General features: G+C 40.1%; 1 protein-coding gene across 3 annotated transcripts; it reads right to left on the minus strand.

Moving 5' to 3' along the window:
- Window positions 1-301: 301 nt before the first annotated feature.
- On the minus strand, window positions 302-24,434 carry FBXO30 (F-box protein 30). 3 transcript variants are annotated; one of them, XM_077813167.1, is made up of 4 exons: window positions 24,283-24,434; window positions 18,241-18,346; window positions 4,299-6,396; window positions 302-3,299 (listed from the first exon to the last, which is right to left on the minus strand). In XM_077813167.1, exons 3-4 carry the CDS (start codon window positions 6,378-6,380, stop codon window positions 3,096-3,098), a joined length of 2,286 nt encoding a protein of 761 aa, XP_077669293.1. In that variant the 5' UTR covers window positions 6,381-6,396; window positions 18,241-18,346; window positions 24,283-24,434; the 3' UTR covers window positions 302-3,095. The 3 variants fall into 3 exon arrangements, with proteins under 3 accessions (XP_077669293.1, XP_077669294.1, XP_077669296.1); XM_077813168.1 differs by lacking the exons at window positions 18,241-18,346; window positions 24,283-24,434 and adding an exon at window positions 13,463-13,708; XM_077813170.1 differs by lacking the exons at window positions 18,241-18,346; window positions 24,283-24,434 and adding an exon at window positions 6,651-6,703.
- Between the last annotated feature and the right edge of the window lie 241 nt (window positions 24,435-24,675).

Raw genomic sequence — 24,675 nt, forward strand, 5'->3', positions numbered from 1 at the left:
TTCAAAAACAAAACATCAAAGTTGATCATTGTTTTAATTATGTGGAAATCAACACATATTGAGAAGGAATTTACATTCTTCAGGAGTATAAAGTGAATTTGGGTTTAGAGATTAAGTGTATTTATAGATTATATATCTTCCGGTTTTCAGAAGTCTGATTTGACCATGAAATTCCCTTGAGTTAATCTGATTTTTAAAATATTCCTAACTGCAATCCAATAGCCAGCCATAGAGTGCCACATTTAAATACTGAAAGAACTGTTCAGAAGCTTAACAAAAAATAAGGTAAATTCATACTAAATAAAGGGAAACTCCAAATGTATTTTATTAGAATTTTAACAGACATTGCAAAAAAAATTGCCTAATGATTGAAAACAACATTTTTAAAAGGTAGCAATGCAGCATCAAGTAAAAGACAAAGAATGCAACTGCTGTGTACATATGCTGTAAAGGAGATTGTAACAGGGAAATCAGGATTTGGGGGAAATGAGAGATATTTTTAAAGTCCCAGGACAAATATGAACAAAAACAGCCAAGTTTGATAAACTGATTACATATTACTGATGTTTTACATACTGCATAGCAGTGTAAAATAAATGCTGTTATACTAATTACGTAATGTATTCCTGCATATGAAACAATTTACAAGCAGAAATTTTGTTTACAGCACTGATATTTTAATAGCTCTAGATTTTCATAAAAATAGAAACTTATATTTAACAAAAAAGTCAGTATCTAACATTTGAGAACAAAAGTGCATGTGTTGAGAATGTAGTGTTATCTGTCAAGATGAAAATATCTAGTATTTAAAATGCCTATTTTAACAAAGCAGCAGAACCGATTTTACTTTAGCTGCATATTTGCACTGAGCTACAGGCTACATTCTGTCAACATAAGCCCTTGCAGTACCCTCTTCTCTCTAGAGAAACAGCTCTGCCCAGCCCAGTTGTTCTACAGGAAGCAGGATCCTGGTAGTTACAAAGAACACTAAGTACCAAAGTCACAGTAGTCCTTGGCTAAGTGAATATCTATTACCTTGGGAGACAGCTTTAAAGATGCATCTAAATAGTCTGAGTTCTTCCAGTATAACAGCTACTTCTGGAAGTCAGGGAAAGGCAGCAAGGGTCCATTACAGCTAAGAGATACAGTGCTGAAAGGGAAATTTTCCCTGCAAGAGACCGGAGGTTTCTTTTCTCTTGGTTTTGGGAGTAAACAGCATTACCAACATACTAGAGAGCAGGGAAGTAGGGATCCTTCTACCTCCAACTAAAACCTAATTTGTATGTCCAAATTACTATATCATACATGTTCCCTGCAGCTACCACCATGGATATGTATGGAGAGTTACTGAAAACAGATGAACTTTTTTTTTCCAGAGGGTTCTTCCCCAATTTGCTCCCATCCAAGGTGGGAGGAAGAAGTGTGAAAAGAGGACACATGATCACAAGATTCAGACATTCTAGAGAACAGGATGCAGAGAGCTTGTTTTGCTTGAGCTCTTCAACAGTTTTGTCATATGGCACTGAAGAACTGGGTTTGGTTTCTTTCTGGAGCATCTTTAGCATTCTGAACAGAAAAGGGCAATGACTGTTTAGCTGGATTGGACCCAGAATGGACAATACACAGATGCTGCAATTGTGAACTGTAGCCAGGTTAGCCATAAACAAGTATCTCCTATAGAAGTTACAAGCTTTAAATGTAGCCATTTTTGTAGCATCCTCTTAAGAGTATCTTGTTTTACCTAAAATTGAAATACATTCTATATTTCATCGTTCCAACCTCTGGTTGGTTTCTGTTTTAGTGTATGGCACAGTTACCAAGTGCAACAGTGCATGGTCACCAACATAAAAGTCTGAAAGTCATTCTGAATTAAGCTATAATACTTTTGCAATTATCAGGGCATTTCTCATAGCACATACTTCCTATTCACAAAATGCTATGCAAGTTTCTACATTACAGGAGACTGTGGAAACAATTTAGAGTTGTTCATTTAATCAAAGTTGTGGCTGAACAGAACATTTTGGATATGCCTTTGTGCAACTTATGGAAACTGCCTCATCTTATGAAGATGATACATTTTGATACACTTAGGCAATTAAAATGCCCTCAACCAGTGTAGCATTTTTATAGACAAATTAACAGAAACAAAAGACAATACATGTTACAATACCATAAAACAAGTTAAGCCCTTTTGTTATCTGCATTTTAAATCCACAGTTGTGCATCCCATATTCCAATTTATGACCAGAAATAGGAAGATTTTGTTCAGGCATTTTCTCCCTTAATCAACTACAGGATTGGGGAATGGGATTTTTTTTTTAAAAAAAGTGATTTTTAACTCAAATGCCAACTAAGGGCTAATATTTCATGGTTTTAACTTCAAGTGAAATAACTGTTAGTTCCCAAGAAAAGTAACAACTGCTGAAACGTCAAAAGAAAGTTGTGCTAAAATTAATCTGCCATAAATCAGAGTTCACTTAGCTCATTGCTACATATTTTAAAAAATTCATATCCTAGGTCACATGTATATTAACTAGGATGAGCACTAGAACACTGATTAAACTAAGAAATTCGCACACATGTGCTTAAAAAGTCAAGGGTTTGTCTGAGACATCTACTTCAAAGTTCTGAATAGTGTTCAGCTTTTGAATGTTTAGTAATTTGTAACAAGACCAAACACACAAAATGTGTTTAGTCAGGATCTTGTCTCACTACAACTCAAAGTATCCTATTTGAATGTGCATACCTTTAGAAGTCCATTTCTGAAATATTATTAATTCAGCAAAAATATGGGCACCAGTGAATCAGGAAAAAACAAACAAACATACATTAGAGAATTTTTTTTAAAATTATATAAGTTAGATAAAACTACCCTGTCCAGCAAGTTCCAAATTTTTCAAACATTAAGGCAACTTTCAATACTTTCAACTAAACAGTATTATAAAAAATAAATGTCACTTCAAAACATTATATACATAGTGACAGAGTAGATTTAACTAGAAATTATCTTTAGTACATTAATAAAGTGTCACATAGTATTACACAGAGGTTATATCAGGTGCTTGAGTGTATGTGCAAGTGAAGTGACATAGCATTTAAAGTACAGGTTTCAAGACAGAGCGGAGTGAACGTCCTTCTTTAGTGAGTTCTCGTGTTACACACATACATGGCAGCGGGACAGCCTCCTCCCTTCTCTCTACAGCATTATAATTACATTTCTTCAAGTGGTCAGCCATGCTTACAATGTCAGCAAACTTCCATTCATTCACAGTACAAAAAGCTGTACTGAACCGCCACACCTGGAAAACAAGTACATGCTTAGTGTCAAATCGTTCTTTGTAAACAGAGAATCAAACTAGTACTACCATGAACACTTCGTTTTGTAACTAATTTGGGTCCGCCCATTAATTACAGCTAAATCAACATTATCAGCTTGTACTGTTTACTAAGTTCCAGTCAGTAATATCCACCTTGACTTTCAGATTCTAGGTTGACTTTACAAGATGGAAGTTTGGGGCAGGAGCTGAGGTGGGGAAAAGAATTATTTTACTTTTAAACTGAACACATTTGATCAGGAAGTTACATGTCAGGCAAAAACATTGTGTGGTTTTAAGTCAGCGTGGTTCTAGTTTGAAAAGTAAGGTTCTGGTTATCAGTCGTGCTGAGTATCTTCAAGTCCAACTGAAGAGAAAGGAGATGCAGGTACTCAGCTCTTCATGTAACGTGTAACTTGATGCTTGATTTTTCAGGTCACTTGAATGTTTAAAAATTATTTACTTACTTGATGAAGACACTCAGAACCATGGCAAGAGACATGATATAAACACCCAGATAGAACTTAGAATTTTAGAATCTATATACTATTTAAAACTAGACAAATTCCCGCTTTCAGATATATATAGTATTAAATAAAGTTATGGAAGCAGATTTCTGATTTCTAGATAAATATTTCAATTTTTCCCAGTATTACAGAACTATTACTTTACACAAGTAAAGTTACACAATAGAAACAATGAACAGGAATTACCTCAAATCCCATTCCCCAAACCGTTGGGGATACGTTGAATGTGCTGGGAAGGTGACAACCAAACTACTTACTGTAGCACTTTTTTTTTTTTTTTTTTCATATTGGCTCTCAGAATAAATAGCATTGGGTTCCAGAGAAGATGGTCTTTTTCAAGAGACACCATGTCATCAATTAACCTGAATACATATTATTTGGAGGGGGCGAGGGGATGTTAGGGAAAACAGTCATCCTCAGGACAAGAGCAGATATGTCCCATACCTTCCTATCTTACCTTTTCTTTTATTTGCCATGAAGAACTTCCATCTGGGTACTTTCTCTTTTCCCAAAGCAGTATGACCATTCCACGTGCCTGAAGCAAGCTTTCACATACATCTCTCATTAATCGTGACACTCTTGAAAGCTGACACAAACTAAAGCCATCTAGAAAACCAGCAATATGTTGTAGAACCTCAAAAGGAAGACTACTCAGATGGTCACTACATGGACCAATGAGGCAGCTTTTAGCTGGTTCTACTAATACTGTAGATATACAAGGCTGAACTCCAAATGACCGCAGATGGCGATCATGAATAATCTTTGCCCCTTGTGTTGAAGGACAAAACCTACGTTGAGAGTAAGTACACCCATAGTATGCCAAGGGACACCTCTGTTCCATCCAGCCATTGAGACCAGCATGAATGTCACCATGCACATTCTTAAAATGTGAAGAAAATTCATTTCGCCTAAACAATTGTCCACAAACAAATGTAAACATTGAACGCTGTTTTGTTTGGTATCTAGCCACACATTCCAATACCAAGTCCAGCCCAAGTGTCTGAAAAGGACTTGGATTTGAGAGCTGTGGGTTGGCATGATCACATGCTGAAGCTGAAGCTATTTCCCCTACCATTGTATTTGTGGCCAATATCGCAGATGGGAGGGAAAATGTTTGAGTCCCAAAATCAATGTGATATCCATCAACAATGTGACTATCTGATATCCCCCTACCACCCGGAGAGTCTCCTAGACAGAACAGCAAAGCTGCTGTGATTAGATCTATCCCCTGAAGACCCATAGGGTCTTCTGTTATCTCCAAATCTGATGTATCAACAGCTTTGTCTTCCTTTGGTGTAGACCAACAGTGGTTAACAAGAAAATTGTATGATCGATGATGAATCAGAGAAAACACATCTACATTTCTCAACCTTTCTTGTTCCAATTGCCTCTCTAACACTTCCTCTCCACTGGAGTCATGTGGCAGTTGTATATGGTTAACAGTGCCATTAAATAAACTGTGTGGCGTTATTACTTCACTAAGTTGTTGTGCTGCTACAGGAAAGGAGCTGCAAGACTTCAGTGCTCCACCATCAGGAGATGCAATACATTCACTACTTGCTACATTAGATGGTTTTGAATCACACACATCTAGATCTTCATTCTGGTCCAACGCCTCTGTACCTATATTTTCTGCATGAAAACCATTACACAAAGCAGAAGCATTACCATGATTCACACTGAAGTCATGTTTTTGCACTACATCATAACAAAAATCACTTGAACCATTTTGTTCCGATTGTGAATTTTGACTCAAGACATCAAAGTCAATTCCACCAACTGCTCCCATGTTATCTTCATCTGGATATTCATGGTCTGACAATTTACTCTGGATATATCCATTAGCAGTTTGTTCTTTAATCTGAAAATCTTCATTTATCCCATATGGCAAAATACATAGTCTTGAACTTAACATGCTTATGTCTCTTGTAGCAGTGTTCAGTATATCTAATGCAGCAGCTAAACTCTTAGTAGTTTCCACAGTAGCTTGATAAAGTGCACTGTAGGAATCTTCATCTGCAGGTACCAACCCATTTGAAAGCACTGTGTCAGGAGCACTTGACTTAACAGAAGTCTGCTCTCTAGGTTCTGATAGCGGATCAGCTGCTTTTGACATCATAGTTGCTACTTTGAGGGATTCTAATAGCATGCGCTGGTCTTGAAGGGCTAAAGCCATATCTAACTGCTCTACTTCATCAACATCTTTACTTAGATTTTCATAAGATTTCCGGTCTGCATAACTGACTGGCCATCTATTCCATTCCATAGTGCAGCATACCACACTTGCAGGACAAGTTTCTAGATGTTCAGCAATTTTGTTTCGGGCTACATTAAAGGGACATCCAAAGCCACTATTCAAACAAGGCACTCTTTCAAATGGACACAAAATGCGATGCTCCTCAGCTTTGCATGAATGAAAGACTGCTCCACAAACCAGCGGGCAGCCAATCAAGTCACAGGAAATTCCAGTCTCTGGTCTGGTCATGCAACGCCGACTGACACAATTGACACAGTGTAAATGCTGCTGATGTTCCTCCATGATTGCAAGTCCAGCTCTGGGCAGGGAGAGGAAGAAAAAGGAGATAAAACAATCTTAATTTTAACTCAGTATTCGTTAAAGTTTACTAATAAAACAAATAACTACATATTCTTGGTCTATAATGTATACAGAGGTATAAATGAACAGTACACTAATTGATCACAAACCATAAGTACAATAATAAAGTAACACTTTACCAAAAAAAAAAAAAAAAAAAAGAGTTTGAGTAACAGAGAAATGAAGGTTACTCAACTGTAACTGTTACTCAACTGTTATTCAAGATGGAGAACACAGCAGGACAAGAGGCAAACCTCTTAAATGCTAGTCTCTTCCCCTCTGAATCCACCATAGGATCAGTAAGTCTGAAGCAAGGTGCAGGAACTCATAAAAAATACATTTATAAAGAAAACAAATGAGCTAAAATTTCTAATATTAATCCTAACTAAGAAATCTAACTAAGGCACCAAGTCTTTAAAGAAGATGGGTAAGTCTGGAGATGTTCCTAGTCCATCTGCTGCCACAGTTGAAAAGTAATAAGGTAGTTGGAGTGTCATGGTGCCTTTTACAATCTTGCCCATAAAACACTGAGAAACAGCGAGGGGAAGACAGTAGGGGGGCACTCCAATGGCCACCAGCAAAGCTGCACTGCTAGTGCATCCCATGAGTGGGAATGTGCAATGGTCACTCAAAGAAGAAATCAAGTTACACTGTTTTAAAGTGACCTCAAACAAGATCATGGACACTTCTTTTAAACTTAAATTTTTAAAATAATTTCACACCTTTATGAAAAATGTTTGCTCAAAGCTCTAGCATGCCACAGTTTTACTATCCTTTCTAATTTGCTAACCCCCTCCCCCCCACTCCATCAGTAAAAACAAAAAGGTGCATTTCCAGGTGTCCTAAATGGCTTTTGCTCCTCCCTATTTGGTTATGCTAATACTAGTGAGAAGATGGGGGAGCAACAAAGAAACGCCACATAATTGGAGTCATGTGATCAGTTTTATTGTGAAGCAGCTGCGACTGTAAAGCACTTTGGCACTAGAAAGTTGGATTCCTTGTTCTGATTTGGAGGGCAGAGTAAACACGGCATTCCATGTTTCGCCACTGCAAACATTTGTATTTGAAAGTACATTGCATTACTATGTTTCAAAGTCAGTTTATCTCCCCCCACACACACATTTTTAAGATACAGGGGAGGAATACACTTAAAATTAGAGGGCAGAGAAAAGGAGACAATTGCTCAACAACATGTTCTTCACATTCACATGCTGTTCACATTCAGTCCATGTTTACCCCAAACCTTTGTGGTTAAACTATTAATCTTGGAAAAAATAAATTTACAGGTTGCTCATTTATGCTTCAACCCCTTGCGTTAGCACAATTAGCAATCTCACAATATCACAAGCATCATACTGCATCACTCCATGATTCTCATGACATGTTTTACTGAAAGACTACACTGATGAAGTATGGAAAATATTCTTAAATCTTTAATTTTTTGTAGAGATTTAAAGGAACAGAACAAATGTACATCCCTCTGCCCACCAATAAATCAATAAATAAGTTTTCTAAAAATAAGCTGAATATAAAACTTAAAGTTGATAGAACAGAAATGTTTCCATGTTTGATTTTTATTTCCAATGGCAAACAAATATACCCTGCAATGTTTTCAACTCAAGCAATGCAGCAGTATGCTATAGCAAAAACTCTGAAATGAAATTAACTGACTATAAATAAAAATGAAAGTGACTAGAAATTTTTCATTGTCTAAACTGACAAATGTAAGTAACCAACCAACGAACTCACAAGTTTTTATATTTTTTAGTAACTTAAGGTGTTTTTGTCACAGAATGCTATTCATGGGATTTTAAATCTATGCTCTTCTGATGCTTAAAGTTGTCTTGAAGTTCAAAATGTGAAGTATCAGCCCCCTAAATTTGAATAATTCAAATGTTTTGGCCACCCACTCTGCTGAACTCTACTAACAAAGAAACATATGTGCTGCACTTGATAGGCACAACACAGCTGGTTTATTTTCCCCCACTATGAAGAGCTCCTTTTTATTTATATGTAACAAATTAGCTTTTCATCATATGTTGTAAATAGTTTACCAATCACTAAAGTTATGCAATTAGTCAAAGGCTTCTTGCATATGTCCTACAGATTAAGTCAGTGTCTAAGGAAATTCTTTAATGAAGTTTTAAAATGTTTTGACTGTAAATAATTAAAAGGAGGGTGGGGGAAGAAAGGTCCGTAACAGAATTTTCCATAAATTTTCCATTCTGCCAGGAGTGCCTTTTAAGATGACTCCTGCACCAATTTCTAAACTGAACAGAAATAGTTTAAAAATGGCCTCTTTACAGCTATGGAAAAATATTTCCCTCCCCTTCGGATTCTATTAGTTGAAAAGGAACATCGAGCAGGTTATTCAAAGAAAGCATCCTTTTCACCATATTACAATTACTTTCTCTGATAGGACCACCCCACCCTGCACACACACACACACACACACACACACACGCAGCTTGCAATCTGTTTCTACGAAGCTAGGAAAACTAAAGGGCATGGAGAGTTCCACAGAAGAGGGTCTGCTTGCAAGACCATGTTTGCAGCTCTATTCCAAGCTCAAAAGAGGATCTTTGTTTGCCCCCGTTTCATATCTCTGTTCTCTAAATAAAAATTCTGAAGCACAACAGTCACTCACTCATGACCTCCCTCCCAATACAGGGTGGAGAGAGGGACCCAAAAAAGTAGGACTCATGGTGATGGAAGAGAAGCTTGTCTTTACTATTGTTGAAGTAGTAGAGGCTGCTATTTTGGAAGCGGTTGAGAACTGTATCATTCTCAGGTTGGGAAGAGAGATGCTTTCAGGGCTGCTGGGGATAAGATACGTGGTGATGCCTGGGAGGAGGCCATATCCACATTGGGTTTATGTGAAGGACTGTCATGATTCTGGGATCGGGGCAGCAACTGTGTTAGTAAAATGAATATTGGGGAGGGAATGCTGTGTTTGTTTTTAGAAGAAAAAGTAAGGATTCATATTGAAAAAAATTACAACCAGCTACATTCACTTTGGATCATAGAAATTAGCTAGTGACAAAAATTAATTTTGCTAACATGTTCAGCTGATCCCAACGGATGTACTGATAATCCTTCAAATCATACATTGAAACTGTCAACCCATACCAAAACGTGAAAATAGAAAAGCAAGTTTACTGAAGGGGAGAAATTCCCCAAAATTCCCCATCACAAAGTGACCTAGTCATTGAATGTAGGGTTGAAGGGAGTGTGTGTGTGGGTAGGGGAGAAATAGCCCTGTAGCAGCAAGGCTTGGTTTATTCACTTTTCCATAGTTATTTTTCAAGAGAGCTACAAACATAGTTAAAAGTGACCAGTGACTTCACTAACTCAGCTGCAGCCCAGATCAAACAATGATGCACATCGTCGAGAAGTGCCTGCTAACCAAATTTGGCGGTGGACTCCGAGAGCGCCACTTGGCCACTAAGAATGCTATTGCTTGGCTCTGTGAATACAAAAGCGGGAAATAAATAAATAAATCAATGTAGCCATCATGAAACACTATCTTTAAATAGGCTATATAAGTTTATACAAGAGCATGCTACTATAGCACTAATGCACCCTAGCAAGCTATATTAGTCTTTAAAGTCAGATTGTGTGAAATTTGAGCTCTGTGATTAGTAAATCATCTTTTGTTAAGTTCCCAGCCTCTTCTCTCAGCCATTAGCTGACATTCACTAGTACTGAGTCAAGTATTTATTACACACATCCAGACAAAATTTAAAGTGTCTGGGCAGGGAGGACGTGGTGGAGACTTTTCAAATAAACCTAATGGGCACTATATTAATGCCAGATCAGACACTAAAATTTAATCACCTATACTAGTCAGACTCAACTAATTTAGCCCAGTATTAGCTAGGTGTTTGTGTTTGCACTAAATGTATATCTGCTTCTTAATAAAAATATTTTTAAAAAATACTTTAGAAGTGGATTTACATTTTCAGGAGGCAATGAGTACTTCAAATTCACCAAAATTCTGCATCCTGCACACTTAGGACTTCAGAACCCCAGCTGATGAAGTGTAATTGTGTCAGTAGAGTGTTTTATTCGTATCTTATTACCAAACTTCAAATCTTTTTGGATGGTCTTTTCATGGATTTGTTATTTTAATCCCTACTAATCAACACTGAACATCTACAGTGGACTTTCACTGGTTTAAACCAACCATGAACTCACTGATACACTGACAGTGTTTTAAAGTAACCTAAAATCAATTAGAAAAGGAGTACTTGTGGCACCTTAGAGACTAACCAATTTATTTGAGCATGAGCTTTCGTGAGCTACAGCTCACTTCATCGGATGCATACCGTGGAAACTGCAGCAGACTTTATATACACACAGAGATCATGAAACAATACCTCATCCCACCCCACTGTCCTGCTGGTAATAGCTTATCTAAAGTGATCATCAAGTTGGGCCATTTCCAGCACAAATCCAGGTTTTCACACCCTCCACCCCCCCACACACAAACTCACTCTCCTGCTGGTAATAGCCCATACAAAGTGGCAACTCTCTACACAATGTGCATGATAATCAAGGTGGGCCATTTCCTGCACAAATCCAGGTGTAGACAGAGACAAACACCTACAAGATCTCTGTCAAGCTTTCTTACAACTACAATACCCACCTGCGGAAGTGAAGAAACAGATTGATAGAGCCAGAAGAGTTCCCAGAAGTTACCTACTACAGGACAGGCCTAACAAAGAAAATAACAGAACGCCACTAGCCATCACCTTCAGCCCCCAACTAAAACCCAGTTTCAGAGGCTCGTTCACCTGCACATCCACCAATGTGATATATGCCATCATGTGCCAGCAATGCCCCTCTGCCATTTACATTGGTCAAACTGGACAGTCGCTACGTAAAAGAATAAATGGACACAAATCAGATGTCAAGAATTATAACATTCATAAACCAGTCGGAGAACACTTCAGTCTCTCTGGTCACGCAATCACAGACATGAAGGTCGCTATCTTAAAACAAAAAAACTTCAAATCCAGACTCCAGCGAGAAACTGCTGAATTGGAATTCATTTGCAAATTGGATACTATTAATTTAGGCTTAAATAGAGACTGGGAGTGTCTAAGTCATTATGCAAGGTAGCCTATTTCCCCTTGTTTTCTCCTAACCCCCCCCCCGACATTCTGGTTAAACTTGGAGAGTGGTCAGTTTGGATGAGCTATTGCCAGCAGGAGTGTGTGTGTGTGTGTGTGTGTGTGTGTGTGAGAGTGTGTGAGAGAGAGAGAGAGAGAGAGAGTGTGTGTGTGTGTCCCCGTCCGTCCGTCCCCGGGAAAAAAAGGGTGGGGGGGGGGGTGAGAAAGCCTGGATTTGTGCTGGACATGGCCCACCTTGATTACCATGCACATTGTAGGGAGAGTGGTCACTTTGGATGAGCTATTACCAGCAGGAGAGTGAGTTTGTGTGTGTATGGGGGGGGGGGGCGGGGGGGTGAGAGAACCTGGATTTGTGCAGGAAATGGCCCACCTTGATTATCATGCACATTGTGTAGAGAGTTGCCACTTTGGATGGGCTATTACCAGCAGGAGAGTGAGTTTGTGTGTGGGGGGGGTGGAGGGTGAGAAAACCTGGATTTGTGCTGGAAATGGCCCAACTTGATGATCACTTTAGATAAGCTATTACCAGCAGGACAGTGGGGTGGGATGAGGTATTGTTTCATGATCTCTGTGTGTATATAAAGTCTGCTGCAGTTTCCACGGTATGCATCCGATGAAGTGAGCTGTAGCTCACGAAAGCTCATGCTCAAATAAATTGGTTAGTCTCTAAGGTGCCACAAGTACTCCTTTTCTTTTTGCGAATACAGACTAACATGGCTGTTACTCTGAAACCTAAAATCAATTGTCCATAACTAGGGCTATGATTATGTCATGGAGGTCACGAAAACCGTGACTTCCAGAAACCTCCATGACATTTTCTGCCGTGGGGTTGGACTGGTCTCAGCAAGAAGCCCCGCAGCTCTCAGCTGCTGCTGGTGGAGGCCCACAGCAGCTCCTAACCACTGGGCAGCAGGGGGACCCCGGGGCTCCCTCCCTGGGGATCCCTCAGAGCTCCCACTCGCCACGGGCAGCTGGGCTCACAGCTGCCCATCCATGGCAGTTGGCAGGAACCCCCCATCCCCAGCAGCCCAGCCATGGCAGGGGATCCCCCGCAGCAGCCCAGCTGAGGGGGGTGATGGGAGTCCTCCGGCATTGGCCCAGCTGCCAGGGTGGGGATTGGACCCTACAGTAGCCCAGCCACTATGGGTCCTGGACCCTCCTCCCTTCCCATTTTGTCAAAGATATTTTTAGTAAAAATCACAGGTCATGGGCTTCCATGAATTTTTGTTTATTGTCCATGACCTGTCCATGATTTTTACTAAAAATATTCAAAACAAAATCTGAGCCTTACCCATAACACAAAATGTTTAAGTCTACATCAAAATGTGTACATTTTCCAATTGGGAAATTTAAGTTTAAGTAGTATTCATTTGTTTTAGGAATAATCAAATATATGAATGACAAGTTAGTTGCCATTACTACATTTAATTTTTCAAGCTAGCATACCTACTGAAGCCCCTCATTTTTATTCTTCCATTTTCATTAGTTACAATATCCCTCACAGCTAAGCTTTTACATGATCCAGCAAGCAAAGAAATCTTTATTACTCAAATTTAAGGCTACAATCTTTTAAATGAAAAATGAGTCATTATTACTTCACTGAAAACAGGGAGCAAGAACCGTGAAACACTAATGTTTGTGTTAACTTGAAAAAAAGAAAAACTCTGGTAAAAAAGGATTTAGGTTTGAAGATACCTGAATGTTTAACAGTGTGTGAAAGTTGTTCTTTCAAAGCAGTAATATAAAACTCGAAGAGTAAACAGATCAAGTAGTTGTGTTGCAATCATATTAGAAATGACAAGGGAAAATATAAACGTTATTTCCAGATAGAACATGCCAGGAAAAGAACTGACTTATTTTATGTTACCCTACATGATATTAGTTACTTACCATACTTTGTCAAATTAGTGACTATACAAAGAACGAACAGCTGTACTTTTCCGATTATATAATGTCAGCAACTAGGTTCAGTTCATCTGAGAAGCTGAAGTATTTACGCTTGACTGTTACTAGCAGAGAAACCTAAAAATACATCCAGTTCCAGTGAGGTGACCACCGCTCTCAGAATTTGAAGGATCACTTGATGTTATTGTACATACAATATAGTCAGCTGACCAGATCAGCCAGAACATGCTTTGAAAACCTGCCATAATGAAAAGGATTAAAATTCCACCTGTTAGGAACAACCTCATGATTATAGCTGTTGTGCTAATACAAATATTAAGACAGAGTTTAATAATGGCTTCAAAACGGTATCTTCTAGACCTTGTAGCAAGGCACCTCCTTCACCTCACTGGGCTCAACATTTTCCCCTCTATCAGTTGGGGGCCAGGAGCAAATCAATCCCACTTCGGAGAATTTTTATTCCTCAATCAGATTTTATTTTTGAATATTTACAAGGTGGGCCTCAGAGGAGGCCCAAGGAGTAAGCTCTAGCCAAACAAAGAGAATCGAGTTCATAACATAAAAAGGAAATACCTCTCCCTGTCACCTCTCTGGGGTGTTGCCTTGTTATGCTGGCTCTGGGGTGCCAGTCCTTCCCCAAACAGTCCATTAGCTGGATTGTTTCCCTTATAAGCAAGAAAGCAGTCTTCCAGCCAGGAAAAGATTTTTCTTTCTGCTGCAGCTTGTCTGTCTGTCTGACACACACGTGCACGTACCAGAAAAGGGGTTTTAAAAGGTCACAGGGAGCCCTTAATTGAACTGAGGTGTCCCTAAGTTCACCTGAAGTAACCTCTTTTCAGTTCATGGGGAAAAGAGCCTTTTACCATTCTAGGGCTCATATCGGTTTTCCACCACTTTCTGGTAGCTGTCCTGTCTCGTTTTGTCACAACTTGCATAGTCAGGGTGCTAAAAAGGCCACTTTCCTACTTGCTTTCACTTTTTAAAAAAGTTTCTAGCCCTTAAGATTTTGAAGGGAACCTTTCCAATGTGAATCAAGTATAAACTGATGTTATATCGTCTGCCTGACTCCAGACTGACCAATCTCTGTGCCTCTATTGCTCCTCAGCACCTTTTAAGCTGCAGCAGAATGAAAATTGACCAGTCTATTCAGAATCCTGTGAAACTGACAGTTACGTTCTAATGTTTGCTTTGGAAAAACATGGAGCAGAAATAGGCAATGCAGCTAGTCACTGAAGAAGAGGACTCAAAAAATGAAGACAGACATCCCCTTTTAGCAGCCAGATGGTTAATACAAAAGACAGAATCCAGAAAGAGAACCCAGAAGGGAATCCTGGTAGTTTGGGGAGGATGTGGAAATATTTGGCATCTCACCTGGAATGGCTCCTGGACACTGCCACCCTACTGACCTTTCCATCTTTCATACTGGTTTTTCACCAGTAGATTGAGTCCTCTGTCTATTGTGTCTGGTAAAAATTTCACACCCTATATTTGAGAGGGTGGATTTATGTGCTGAGTGTAGGTGGGCAGGAGAGAGAGATGGGGAAGATTTATGATATGTGTTAGAAAACAACTGGATTGAAAGATTCTGGAGGACGAGGAGAAGAAAGGAGAAAAAAATACTGGAGAAGGTAAAGAACACAATGTAGATAAAAAGATAAGTACATGGAAGCAGGAGGAAAAAAAACTGAAGACAACTCAGGAAAATATTCATCAGGATCCATCACAGGAGAAGGAACCCACAAAAGGAAAAATGGTGAACCAACCTGCCCCCCCCACAAAGAAATGCAAGTTTAAAGTGCATTACAGAAAATGGATAGACAATGTTACAGTTAGATACAAAACAAAGTTAGACCTATTTTACTCTTTTAAACTACACGATGCATACTCTGATAGAAATTTTTCATTTTAACTAGTAAATGTAGTTCTCAGGTTAGTAAGTGTTAGGCAATTTTTTTAAGCTCTTACATAAATTTAAGCTCTTACATAATGTTCCCCAGCCCATCCTCCCCACATTCAAAAGTTTAAAACAATTTACAAAGTTAGAAAAAAGTGAGATAAGAACTTATTCTCTACTATAGCAGGACAATAACACTAACATTTCAAGTATGCATATTATTTGTAGCACTGTTTTTTTTCGGTTTTATTAAGTTTCAAATAATGGGGCAGATACATTTAACTGGAAGAGGGACATGCAAGTTCTATATCCTTGCTTCAACTAGAACTCTTCTGCTAAAAGAAGGCAGGTGATATACCACAACCTGTCATCCCTATGGGTTTTGACCAAAGGAGGGTAGCTTTAATGCCCATTGAGGGCTTCAGAGGAACAAAGGTGCTCAGATAAGTTGACTACAGCCATGACCTCTTCAAAGCTAATGCAGCCTCTGCACCACAAAACAGAGGTTGCAGCCTCAACTTCCTGCTCAAACTTCCCTTCCCACTTCTGCAAGCAAGTGCAGACTGTGAGGGAAATTTAACCCAGTATTAGTTTCTTTATTGTAAATAAATAAAATCTTTATTTTAGTTGTAAATGCATACTATTATTAAAAATTAGTGACTGGAACTTAATTAATAACATCTAGTGTTATTTGGTAATCATTCATACGAAATAATTATCTAAAACAAGTAGATGGCCATGTATTATGCTGTACATATAGACCCAAGATGCATTTAGACACTGATCTCAGTATATATTTAATACACATGTGTAAGCCCTTTTATTTTACTATGTACAACAATTATTATGCAATTTTTAATTGTTTCTTGGATAAAGAAATATGTGGTTATTATAGATACAGCACCCAATGGTATTAGGCACTTCAGATAAATACAAAATATGGCACTTCCCTGATGAGTTTATAATCTAATTTTAAATTTATAAAACTAGAACAGTAAGGAGGATGAATTAGCAAGGGTAAGGGTTATAGTTTCAAGATTAAGCAGCTACTCAGCTGAGATATGCGCACGTCTTGATTCCATACGAATTTTTTAAGAGCAAATTAACACTTTCTGTAGCAAGAGTCAAGTGCGTTTTAGGAGATACTTGAACAAAGGTTTTGTTCAGAAAAAAGGAATTGAGAAGGCATGACTTCTCTGAAAGCAGCATAAAAAAAGAGAGATCATTGACAAATTAATCTAATCCTCACAAAGCATACACAATGAACAGGATTTTGTATTTGATATGGATTTATAAAATCCCATAGTCCGTTTTCAGAAAAAAACTACCGTAAAGGCAACTTCATGTAGTTGTATGTTTCTCTCGTAATTAGGTCAAATCATATGTATTCAGTTTACAAGAGGTTTTCCACCATAGCATCTAGAAGTCATGCTGGGTTCTTTTCTTCTCACATACCATCATCATCATAAGGTTCTGCAGGCCAGTTACATCTTCAGCAATACCTGTGCAAAGCAACTGCCCTCAAAGATTTGCTCAGGTGTATACAACTAGACCAAGGCTTTTGATGCCCAAGAAGGAACAAAATTCCACTCCTTTTCTTAAAGTGCTGGCTCTCCATGGCTAACATGAATAAAAAGCAGTAAACTTACTTTAGACACTAAATTCAGTAGAGAGAGCTCTGAAAACACACAAGGAACATACTACTAACTTTACTGTCACAAAGCATGACTATTTACAACCACCATACGATAGAAAGCAGAAAAACAACATTCACAACACTGTTTCCTGATATCTTATGGGGAAAAAACCACTAAGAGAGATTCAGTTAGCATCTTATAGTTCTATGCATCAACAAACTATGTCTGATGAATGATCAAAACAAATACTATACTGATTTGAAAGGCAAATGACCTAAAATCATGCCTGACGCAAAATTATAGTTGCTTCTAAATGAGACTCGGTAGAAGAAATAAAAATCCTCAGCACTTATTCCTTTTTAGATTTTAACATTAGTGAGAAAGTTTTATACATTTTACTAGTTCTAGGAGTTATAAGCCTGTCTCTAGGCCCCTTATGCCTCCGATTTCTTGTCTTAAAACCATCTCCACACTCTCCAGAGTATTTATGATGACAGGGATCGGCAACCTTTGGCACATGGCCAGTCAGGGAAATCTGCTGGCGGGATGGGACGGTTTGTTTACCTGCCAGCGTCCACAGGTTTGGCCAATCACAGCTCCCACTGGTCACGCGCCGATCCAGGCCAATGGGGGCTACCGGAAGCAGCGGCCAGCACATCCCTCGGCCCATGCTGCTTCCCACAGCCCCCATTGGCCTGGAACGGTGAACCGTGGCCAGTGGCGGCAGCGATCGGCCGAACCTGTGGGTGCTGCAGGTAAACAAACCGTCCCGGCCCGCCAGCGGATTTCCCTGATGGGCTGAGCGCCAAAGCTTGCCAATCCCTGAATTAAGACTATTTCCTTCAGAAAGTCTTCTAACTATAGCCCAGAAATAGAATAATTTAAAGAAAAAATCCCTTAGACCATTATACCACTTCTAGATTGGACCCCTCCAGCTGGTGCCTTTGACTACAAGACACCGGTTTTATTTTAGAATGCAAGCCTCTCTCAGGTGGAACTCAGGCTTCCCTCCAACAACCTTAAATAAATTAGGTAACATTGTCATTTTAAATCACCAGGATTTCCCTTTTGTGTTTTTGTGACACAGGTCTACCATGCTTTCTTGATCTCTTGCCCTATTTCCCAATTAACAGTCCAAAACTTTGATTAACCTTGGGCAATAGACTACTACAGGACAACTACACCTGGAGCAACTATACTTAATGCAAGGCTCAGGCACAAAAGCACTCTACCTGCTGAGATGGTGGCAGAGGGAAGTCAGCTAGAGAGCCAGTTTGGCTTCATGTGTAAATCACTTCTGAATTTGACCTCAGTACGACTCCTTGATTGTTGCAGACTCTGCAAAAGATGAAATCAAAAAAGATATAAGGCTTCATTTTTGACTGTAAGGATCACTCCCTAGTTGTACAATCCTCTAAAAAGAGTTATATGCTTGCCTATCTGGGACTGCAAGTAGGTTTGTATGACTAACATTTTGCAAAATTCTATATTCCACAAAGGACATATAAAATGTAATTAGTTTTATTATTAATCTTAATAAAGAACAGGGCAAACAGCTTTAGCACCAAAGATGGTAAGTTTTGCAACACTTGTCTGATGCCAGTTATCAGTCACACGAGATTGCTACTTCATAGATTTTAACGCCAGAAGCAATCATTAAGTTTATCTAGTCTGACCTCCTGCATAACATTCACATAGCGATTCCTGCATCTAGTTCAAAAACTGGCATCTTGAATGAGAACATATTTTAGTAAGATCTCCAATTATGAGTAAAAGGTTACAAGTTATGAAGAATTTAGCAAAGCCCATGGATATAGGTTCTAGTGGTTAATTAGTCTTAAAAAATCTGCATTGTATTTCCAGTTTGAATTTGTGTAGTTTCAATTTCCAGACATTGGATTTTGTTAAGCATTTATCTGCAGCATTAAAGAGCCTTCAAGTTCCCTATCTTTGCCCTGTATATGCATGTAGCCACGCACTGCTAGTAGCTGTTAGGGGATATGGAGCACAGGGATGGTAAAAACAAAGGGGGGGAAACGTATCCTTTAGGACTGTACCCTCTCTCAGAAAAGTTCTGTCTTCAGAAAAGCCAAATCAGAGGTTAAGAAACAAGGATGAGAGGGAAGCAGTCTGACCTAGAGAAGTAATGAGACACTGCACAAGGATAAGAAGAATTAATTATGCACCTGTGTTTATACTTATAAATGCAAAGATCTACATTAATGCATGATGGTTGACATTTTTAGCTGCACAACCAAAATCACAGCTACACACACCCTCTTGCATATATGATATATATTATTTCTGCAGAGGGTGTTAAGTTTAATACTTTAATTCATGTATGTTGTGGCAATTTTGCTGGGAAAACATCTACATTCATGACCTTTGCCTAATTATAGATGTCAATCATAACATCTTGTTGAAACTTTGTTTCTGTGGTTTCTACACAGACATTTGTAGGTGCCCAGCTTGGAATGAACAAGCATATTTAAATGCAAACTGAACATATGAAAACCTGTATCTAGTGATCAAGCACTGAAATGCAGATGCAATGCATTGTTGTGTAATTTTACATATAATGCATGCGTATCTGGGGATCTGATCATTCTTTTGTACTATTGTAGCACCTAGAGGCCCCAACCAGGCCCCCGTTTTTCATTGCACGAAGACAGTCTCTGTCCCGAAAGACCTTCCAATCTAAATAAACAAGACATACAACAGACAGGAGAATGATACACCATACATAGGATGATACACTAAACAGCAGGATGATCAGTTCCCTTAAGTTCATCCTGTGTGTTAAAATTTAAGAAAATTAATGTCCCTTCTACTTTCAGGAACTTAACTTCAGTATCATTAAACCATGCTTCATTAAACAATCCGAAACATTCATACTCATTGCAGTCTAGCATGTTTCCCCCCCCCATTTTCCCCTCTATTTGAGTTTTAGAGCATCAGAAATCATAGGCCTTTTTTACCAGGTAACTGAGTAATACAAAACAAGGAGGAAAAACAATTCAATGTTTTTCATTAAGCTTTAAAAAGCCACTTTTGAGCTACAAGTAACTGAGATATCTAAGCCCCCAAAGTAACTTTCAGAATGTTATAAGGACATGTAAACAAGGGCTTAAAATTGAAGAGCTCTCTCAAATAGTTGCTAGGATGTACCTTTTAGCAACACAAAAGCGAATGTGTACTGATAGCTGCCCATGATCATATCTGTCAATATACTAGCTGTTTTATAGTTACTGAATTAAAATGAAGACGACTGTGTAAAGAAAAAAAGCTTGGCTCTTCAAGATTGTTTTGAGATGAATTTTTAGAGGACAATGAATCACCAATTTCTCATCTATATTTGCCAGTTAAAAACTGAAGTATTTTCCAAATGTTAGCAGACATGAAACTAAGATATATAATCCATGGGCTCCAAACAAGCATGCTTGTCCAAACCCTCTCAAGGACTGATGACAATAGTGACTCAGCTAAAACAGAGTGTTTTGAGTATTGCAATGCACTGTGGCTGTGGTAAACAAAGCATACTTTAAAAAAACTACCTCATTTGTAACTGAGCTGTCACTCAAAACTGTTATGCTTCTGCACAGCAGAGAAACATGCCCACATTCGGGGGGCGGGGCGGGGAATGGGACGGGACTACTGATTCTATAAGAGTTCTACTTCTAAGCCACTCAAATTTACCTTAACTGTAAGTATGATTGGCAAAACTGAAGATAATTTTAGCACCTACATGAAGTTTTTAAAAAAATGTTGCAACAGATACCAGTAGTTTGATGAACAACTTGAACCAAAGTCTTTTGTTAAATTGTTTTGTACTGACCATTACTTCTGCTAAGATTTTGTACTAAAAGGCAGTGAGCTTACTAATTAGAAATTTAGCCACCAATATACCTTGTATTTGCTTTTAAAAAACCATTTGAGAGGATTTATTTCATAGTAGTGCTTAGAACAATTGTTTTGCCTTTGGCGAATGAAAAAATTGTTTTCCATGTGATTATATTCCCTCCAATGATTAATAAATGTTCGTTGCATATTCTTTATATACGCGTGGTACTGAGAGGTATTTCAACATGAAAATATTCAGACGTACTATATGTAAGTCACAGGTACTTTCATAATTACAGTGTATACAAAAAAAAAAAAATGTAAAGACCTTAGTTTTCAAAGTCAGGTTAGAAAATCCAAGAATTTAGGTTGCCCTTGCAACCTTAATTCTGCCCTCATGTGTATGCATTACAATACAGTCTTTCATTACATGATCACATACTACTTTTAACAGGACCATTGCCTCATTCAGTGCAGAGAGGATGGACTATGCTCACAGAATGAGGCAGCTGTTCAATACTTCTTTTTATCCTCTAGTAGTGGCTCCTGCATACCATCCAAAGCCTTCAATTAACACAGAATTATTAATTTTCTTGTGGTCTTTTCTAGGGTATTCATCATCGTAGTATCTGACTGACTGCCTCACTAACAAATGAATTTATCTCCACTGTGAGATAAGAGCATTATCCCCAGATGGGGAAAATAAGACAAGAGATTTGCCTAACGCCATACAGCGATTTAGCAATACAGACAGAGTTAGGATTCCTAACCCTACACTTATACCTCCAGACCACACTGGATTACTGACAGAGTGCAAAGCATCCACTTTATTTGCAGTGTGAGCACTCAACACTTCTGCTTATCAGGCTCCAAGTGTTTCAAGTTGAGCACCCAGAATATAAGAAGCACATAAGAAGCCCCCTGCCAAAATTTTGGTTTATGTGACTTGTGTAACATCACAGAGGAAGTCTGAAACAGAGGCAGGGAGAAAACTGTGCTTTCATGTGGCATTCACCTGCCTTGAACATGAGACCATCCTCTCTCTTCTTTCAGTCTCTTCCTTTCTTCTCTAAATACCTTTACACTTCTGCAACAAATGAGGCAAAGAGCATACAAAAAGCCTCATACATACTAAGGTCAGAAGGGACCATTATGATCATGTAGTCCGACCTCCTGCACAACGCAGGCCACAGAATCTCACCCACCCACTCCTGCGAAAAACCTCTCACCTATGTCCGCGCTATTGAAGTCCTCAAATTGTGGTTTAAAGACTTCAAGGAGCAGAGAATCCTCCAACAAGTGACCCGGGCCCCATGCTAGAGGAAGGCGAAAAACCTCCACGGCCTCTTCCAATCTGCCCTGGAGGAAAATTCCTTCCCGACCCCAAATATGGCAATCAGCTCACACAAGCCTGATTCATTTCTCTACACCGAATAAAGAAACGCTCTTGTAGAAAAAAAAAAAGTACGTGATCATGTAATTAAAGGCTATCATAATGCATACACACAAGAGAACTGAATTAAAATTGCACAGACAGCCTAAATTTAGACATTTTTCAACTTTCAGCTGTTTGACTTCCCAAACTAAATAATATTCTTTTAACAGTTTTGTATGTGTAATTTCTTAGAACTTTTTTAAAAAAAGTAAAAACAAAAGTATATGCAAATATGAAAATCCCACTATTGTGCATCTTCTGCAGAGTTTGAACCTTAAGCCTTCAAAACTGCAACGCAGGTTGAGTTACAGGATTAGTTATATTACCTAGCAGTGACAGAAGGTTGTTATCCTGGGTGAGGTGGGGGATTGGGCTACGTTCTGGGCCCAGAGAAAGGGAAGGGAACCCAGCCCAGCTCTCTCTTTCCCCACTTCCCGGGGAGGTTATCAGCTCCTTGGGCTCCCAATGCAGGATGTGCTGCTGCTGCTTATTTGACATGTTAATAATACAAACAACAGAAGAGAAATGCGGATTTGAAAAGTTTCTCAGACAAATCTGAATGGAATTCCAGGGGACAAAGAAAAAACACTTACCCAACCCTACAGCTTTCTCCCTGCCAAATTGCAAAGGTGTTAAAGGCTTCTCAAAAATAAACTGCATGATTTTTTTAAAGCTAAAAGTTTTAGGCAAAGTCACTACCCAGCCCCCCTATATTTATGTTTGTTATTCTTTATTATCATAGAATCGTAGAACTGGAAGGGACCTTGAGAAGTCATTTAGACCAGTCCCCTGCACTCATGGCAAGACTAAGTATTATCAGTTTCAGAGTAACAGCCGTGTTAGTCTGTATTCGCAAAAAGAAAAGGAGTACTTGTGGCACCTTAGAGACTAACCAATTTATTTGAGCATGAGCTTTCGTGAGCTACAGCTCACTTCATCGGCTGCACGAAAGCTCATGCTCAAATAAATTGGTTAGTCTCTAAGGTGCCACAAGTACTCCTTTTGTTTTTAAGTATTATCAGTGTTCAGCTCTACTATCTCCTTTGTAGTTATATAGGAACAAGTTGCCTCCTCTTTTTTTATTTCAATGGATTAAGCAACTAACGGACCAAGTCCTCTCTTAGTTGGAACTGTCACTTATAATACTCACATAAAGGATCAGAGAAATCTTTAAGCAACTAGGAATTATTTGCTCCCTTTTCTATGAGTAAAAGAGCAAGACCGCACTGTGGGGCAGGGGCTGACTTTTTGTATTTGGATCACACCTAGCGAAACAGGATCCTGACCCTACTCTTTGGGGGCTACTGTAATACATGTTTTTTTTAATTAATATTAACAATAGCCGCAATAGGCAGGCTAAATAGAGGGGGAAAGCGACCATATGGCGAGCGTCTCCTTCACACAGCCATTGTGTGCTCCGCAAGAAACCTACCCAGGCAGCGGCCCTTACAGGGAAAAGGGGTGGGGAGCTAGACAGCAGGGGTGGAGCTGGTTCGCCAGCCACCCTAAATGGCATGTTACCACCACATACGCCCAACCGCAGGCTGGGATCGGTATTAAAGCCCAGCAGCCAAGGGAGGGGTGACACGATCGCCGCCCGCCCCGCCCCCCGCCGGGCTGTCCCTGCCGGGCGGGCCTGCACGGGCCGGGCTAGGAGAACCCCCCCGTGCAGCGAGAGATCCCCCCACCCCCCCCGGGGCAGCAGAGAAGGGCGGCGGCCACCCACCCACCCACGGCCCGGGCTACCCGTCCCCCGGGCCGTGGGGAGGAGGGAAACACCCCTCCCCGGCCCCGGACTCTCCTGGGGGTGGCCGAGCTTCTCGCGGCTGCGGCCTCTCACCCCGCAGCACCTGAACTTTCACCGCTGCCGAGCCGGCGCGCGGCTGCTCCCGGCCCCAGGCCCGGCCCAGAGACCCCGCCCCCCTCTGCCCCTGGCGGCGCCGACGGGGAAGATGCGGACTGAGGAGAAAACGCCGCCCGGCCCCGGTCACTCACTCACCGTCCGCGCGGCGGCTCTGCCCCGGGCAGGGCTCTGTGCAGCCCCGCTGCCGGCCGCTCCTGCCTCCAACCGCCGCGCGAGCCGACGGGAGGGCGCGCGCGCAGGGAGGGAGGGAGGGCGAGCGAGCGAGCGAGCCCCTTCGGATTCGACCCGGTTCCGGGGTGGAAGGAGGAGAGAGTGTGCGCGCGCCGACTCCTCCCTGGGACTGGCGCTGCCAGCGACGTCCCGCTGCCCCAGGTTGCATGCAGCGGGGGTGGGGCGGGTCGCCGGTGACGCTATGACGCACGCCGCAGGAGGGGAGGAAAAAAAGGGATAGATGGAACGTCCCACTGGATAGGGTGAGCGCGTGCGCGTCAAGTACCCGGATGTACGCCCGCCCCTCTGTGTGCGTTG

This window comes from Eretmochelys imbricata, chromosome 3 (genome assembly GCF_965152235.1).
Source record: "Eretmochelys imbricata isolate rEreImb1 chromosome 3, rEreImb1.hap1, whole genome shotgun sequence".
Lineage (NCBI taxonomy): Eukaryota > Metazoa > Chordata > Testudines > Cheloniidae > Eretmochelys > Eretmochelys imbricata.

Bases quoted from the DNA above. Each gene is read 5' to 3' on its own strand.
- FBXO30 (XM_077813167.1), bottom strand. From the start codon at position 6,380: ATGGAGGAACATCAGCAGCATTTACACTGTGTCAATTGTGTCAGTCGG. The intron at 3,300-4,298 runs GTAAGATAGGAA...CTTGTTTTCCAG, and splicing joins CATGGCAAATAAAAGAAAAG to GTGTGGCGGTTCAGTACAGC.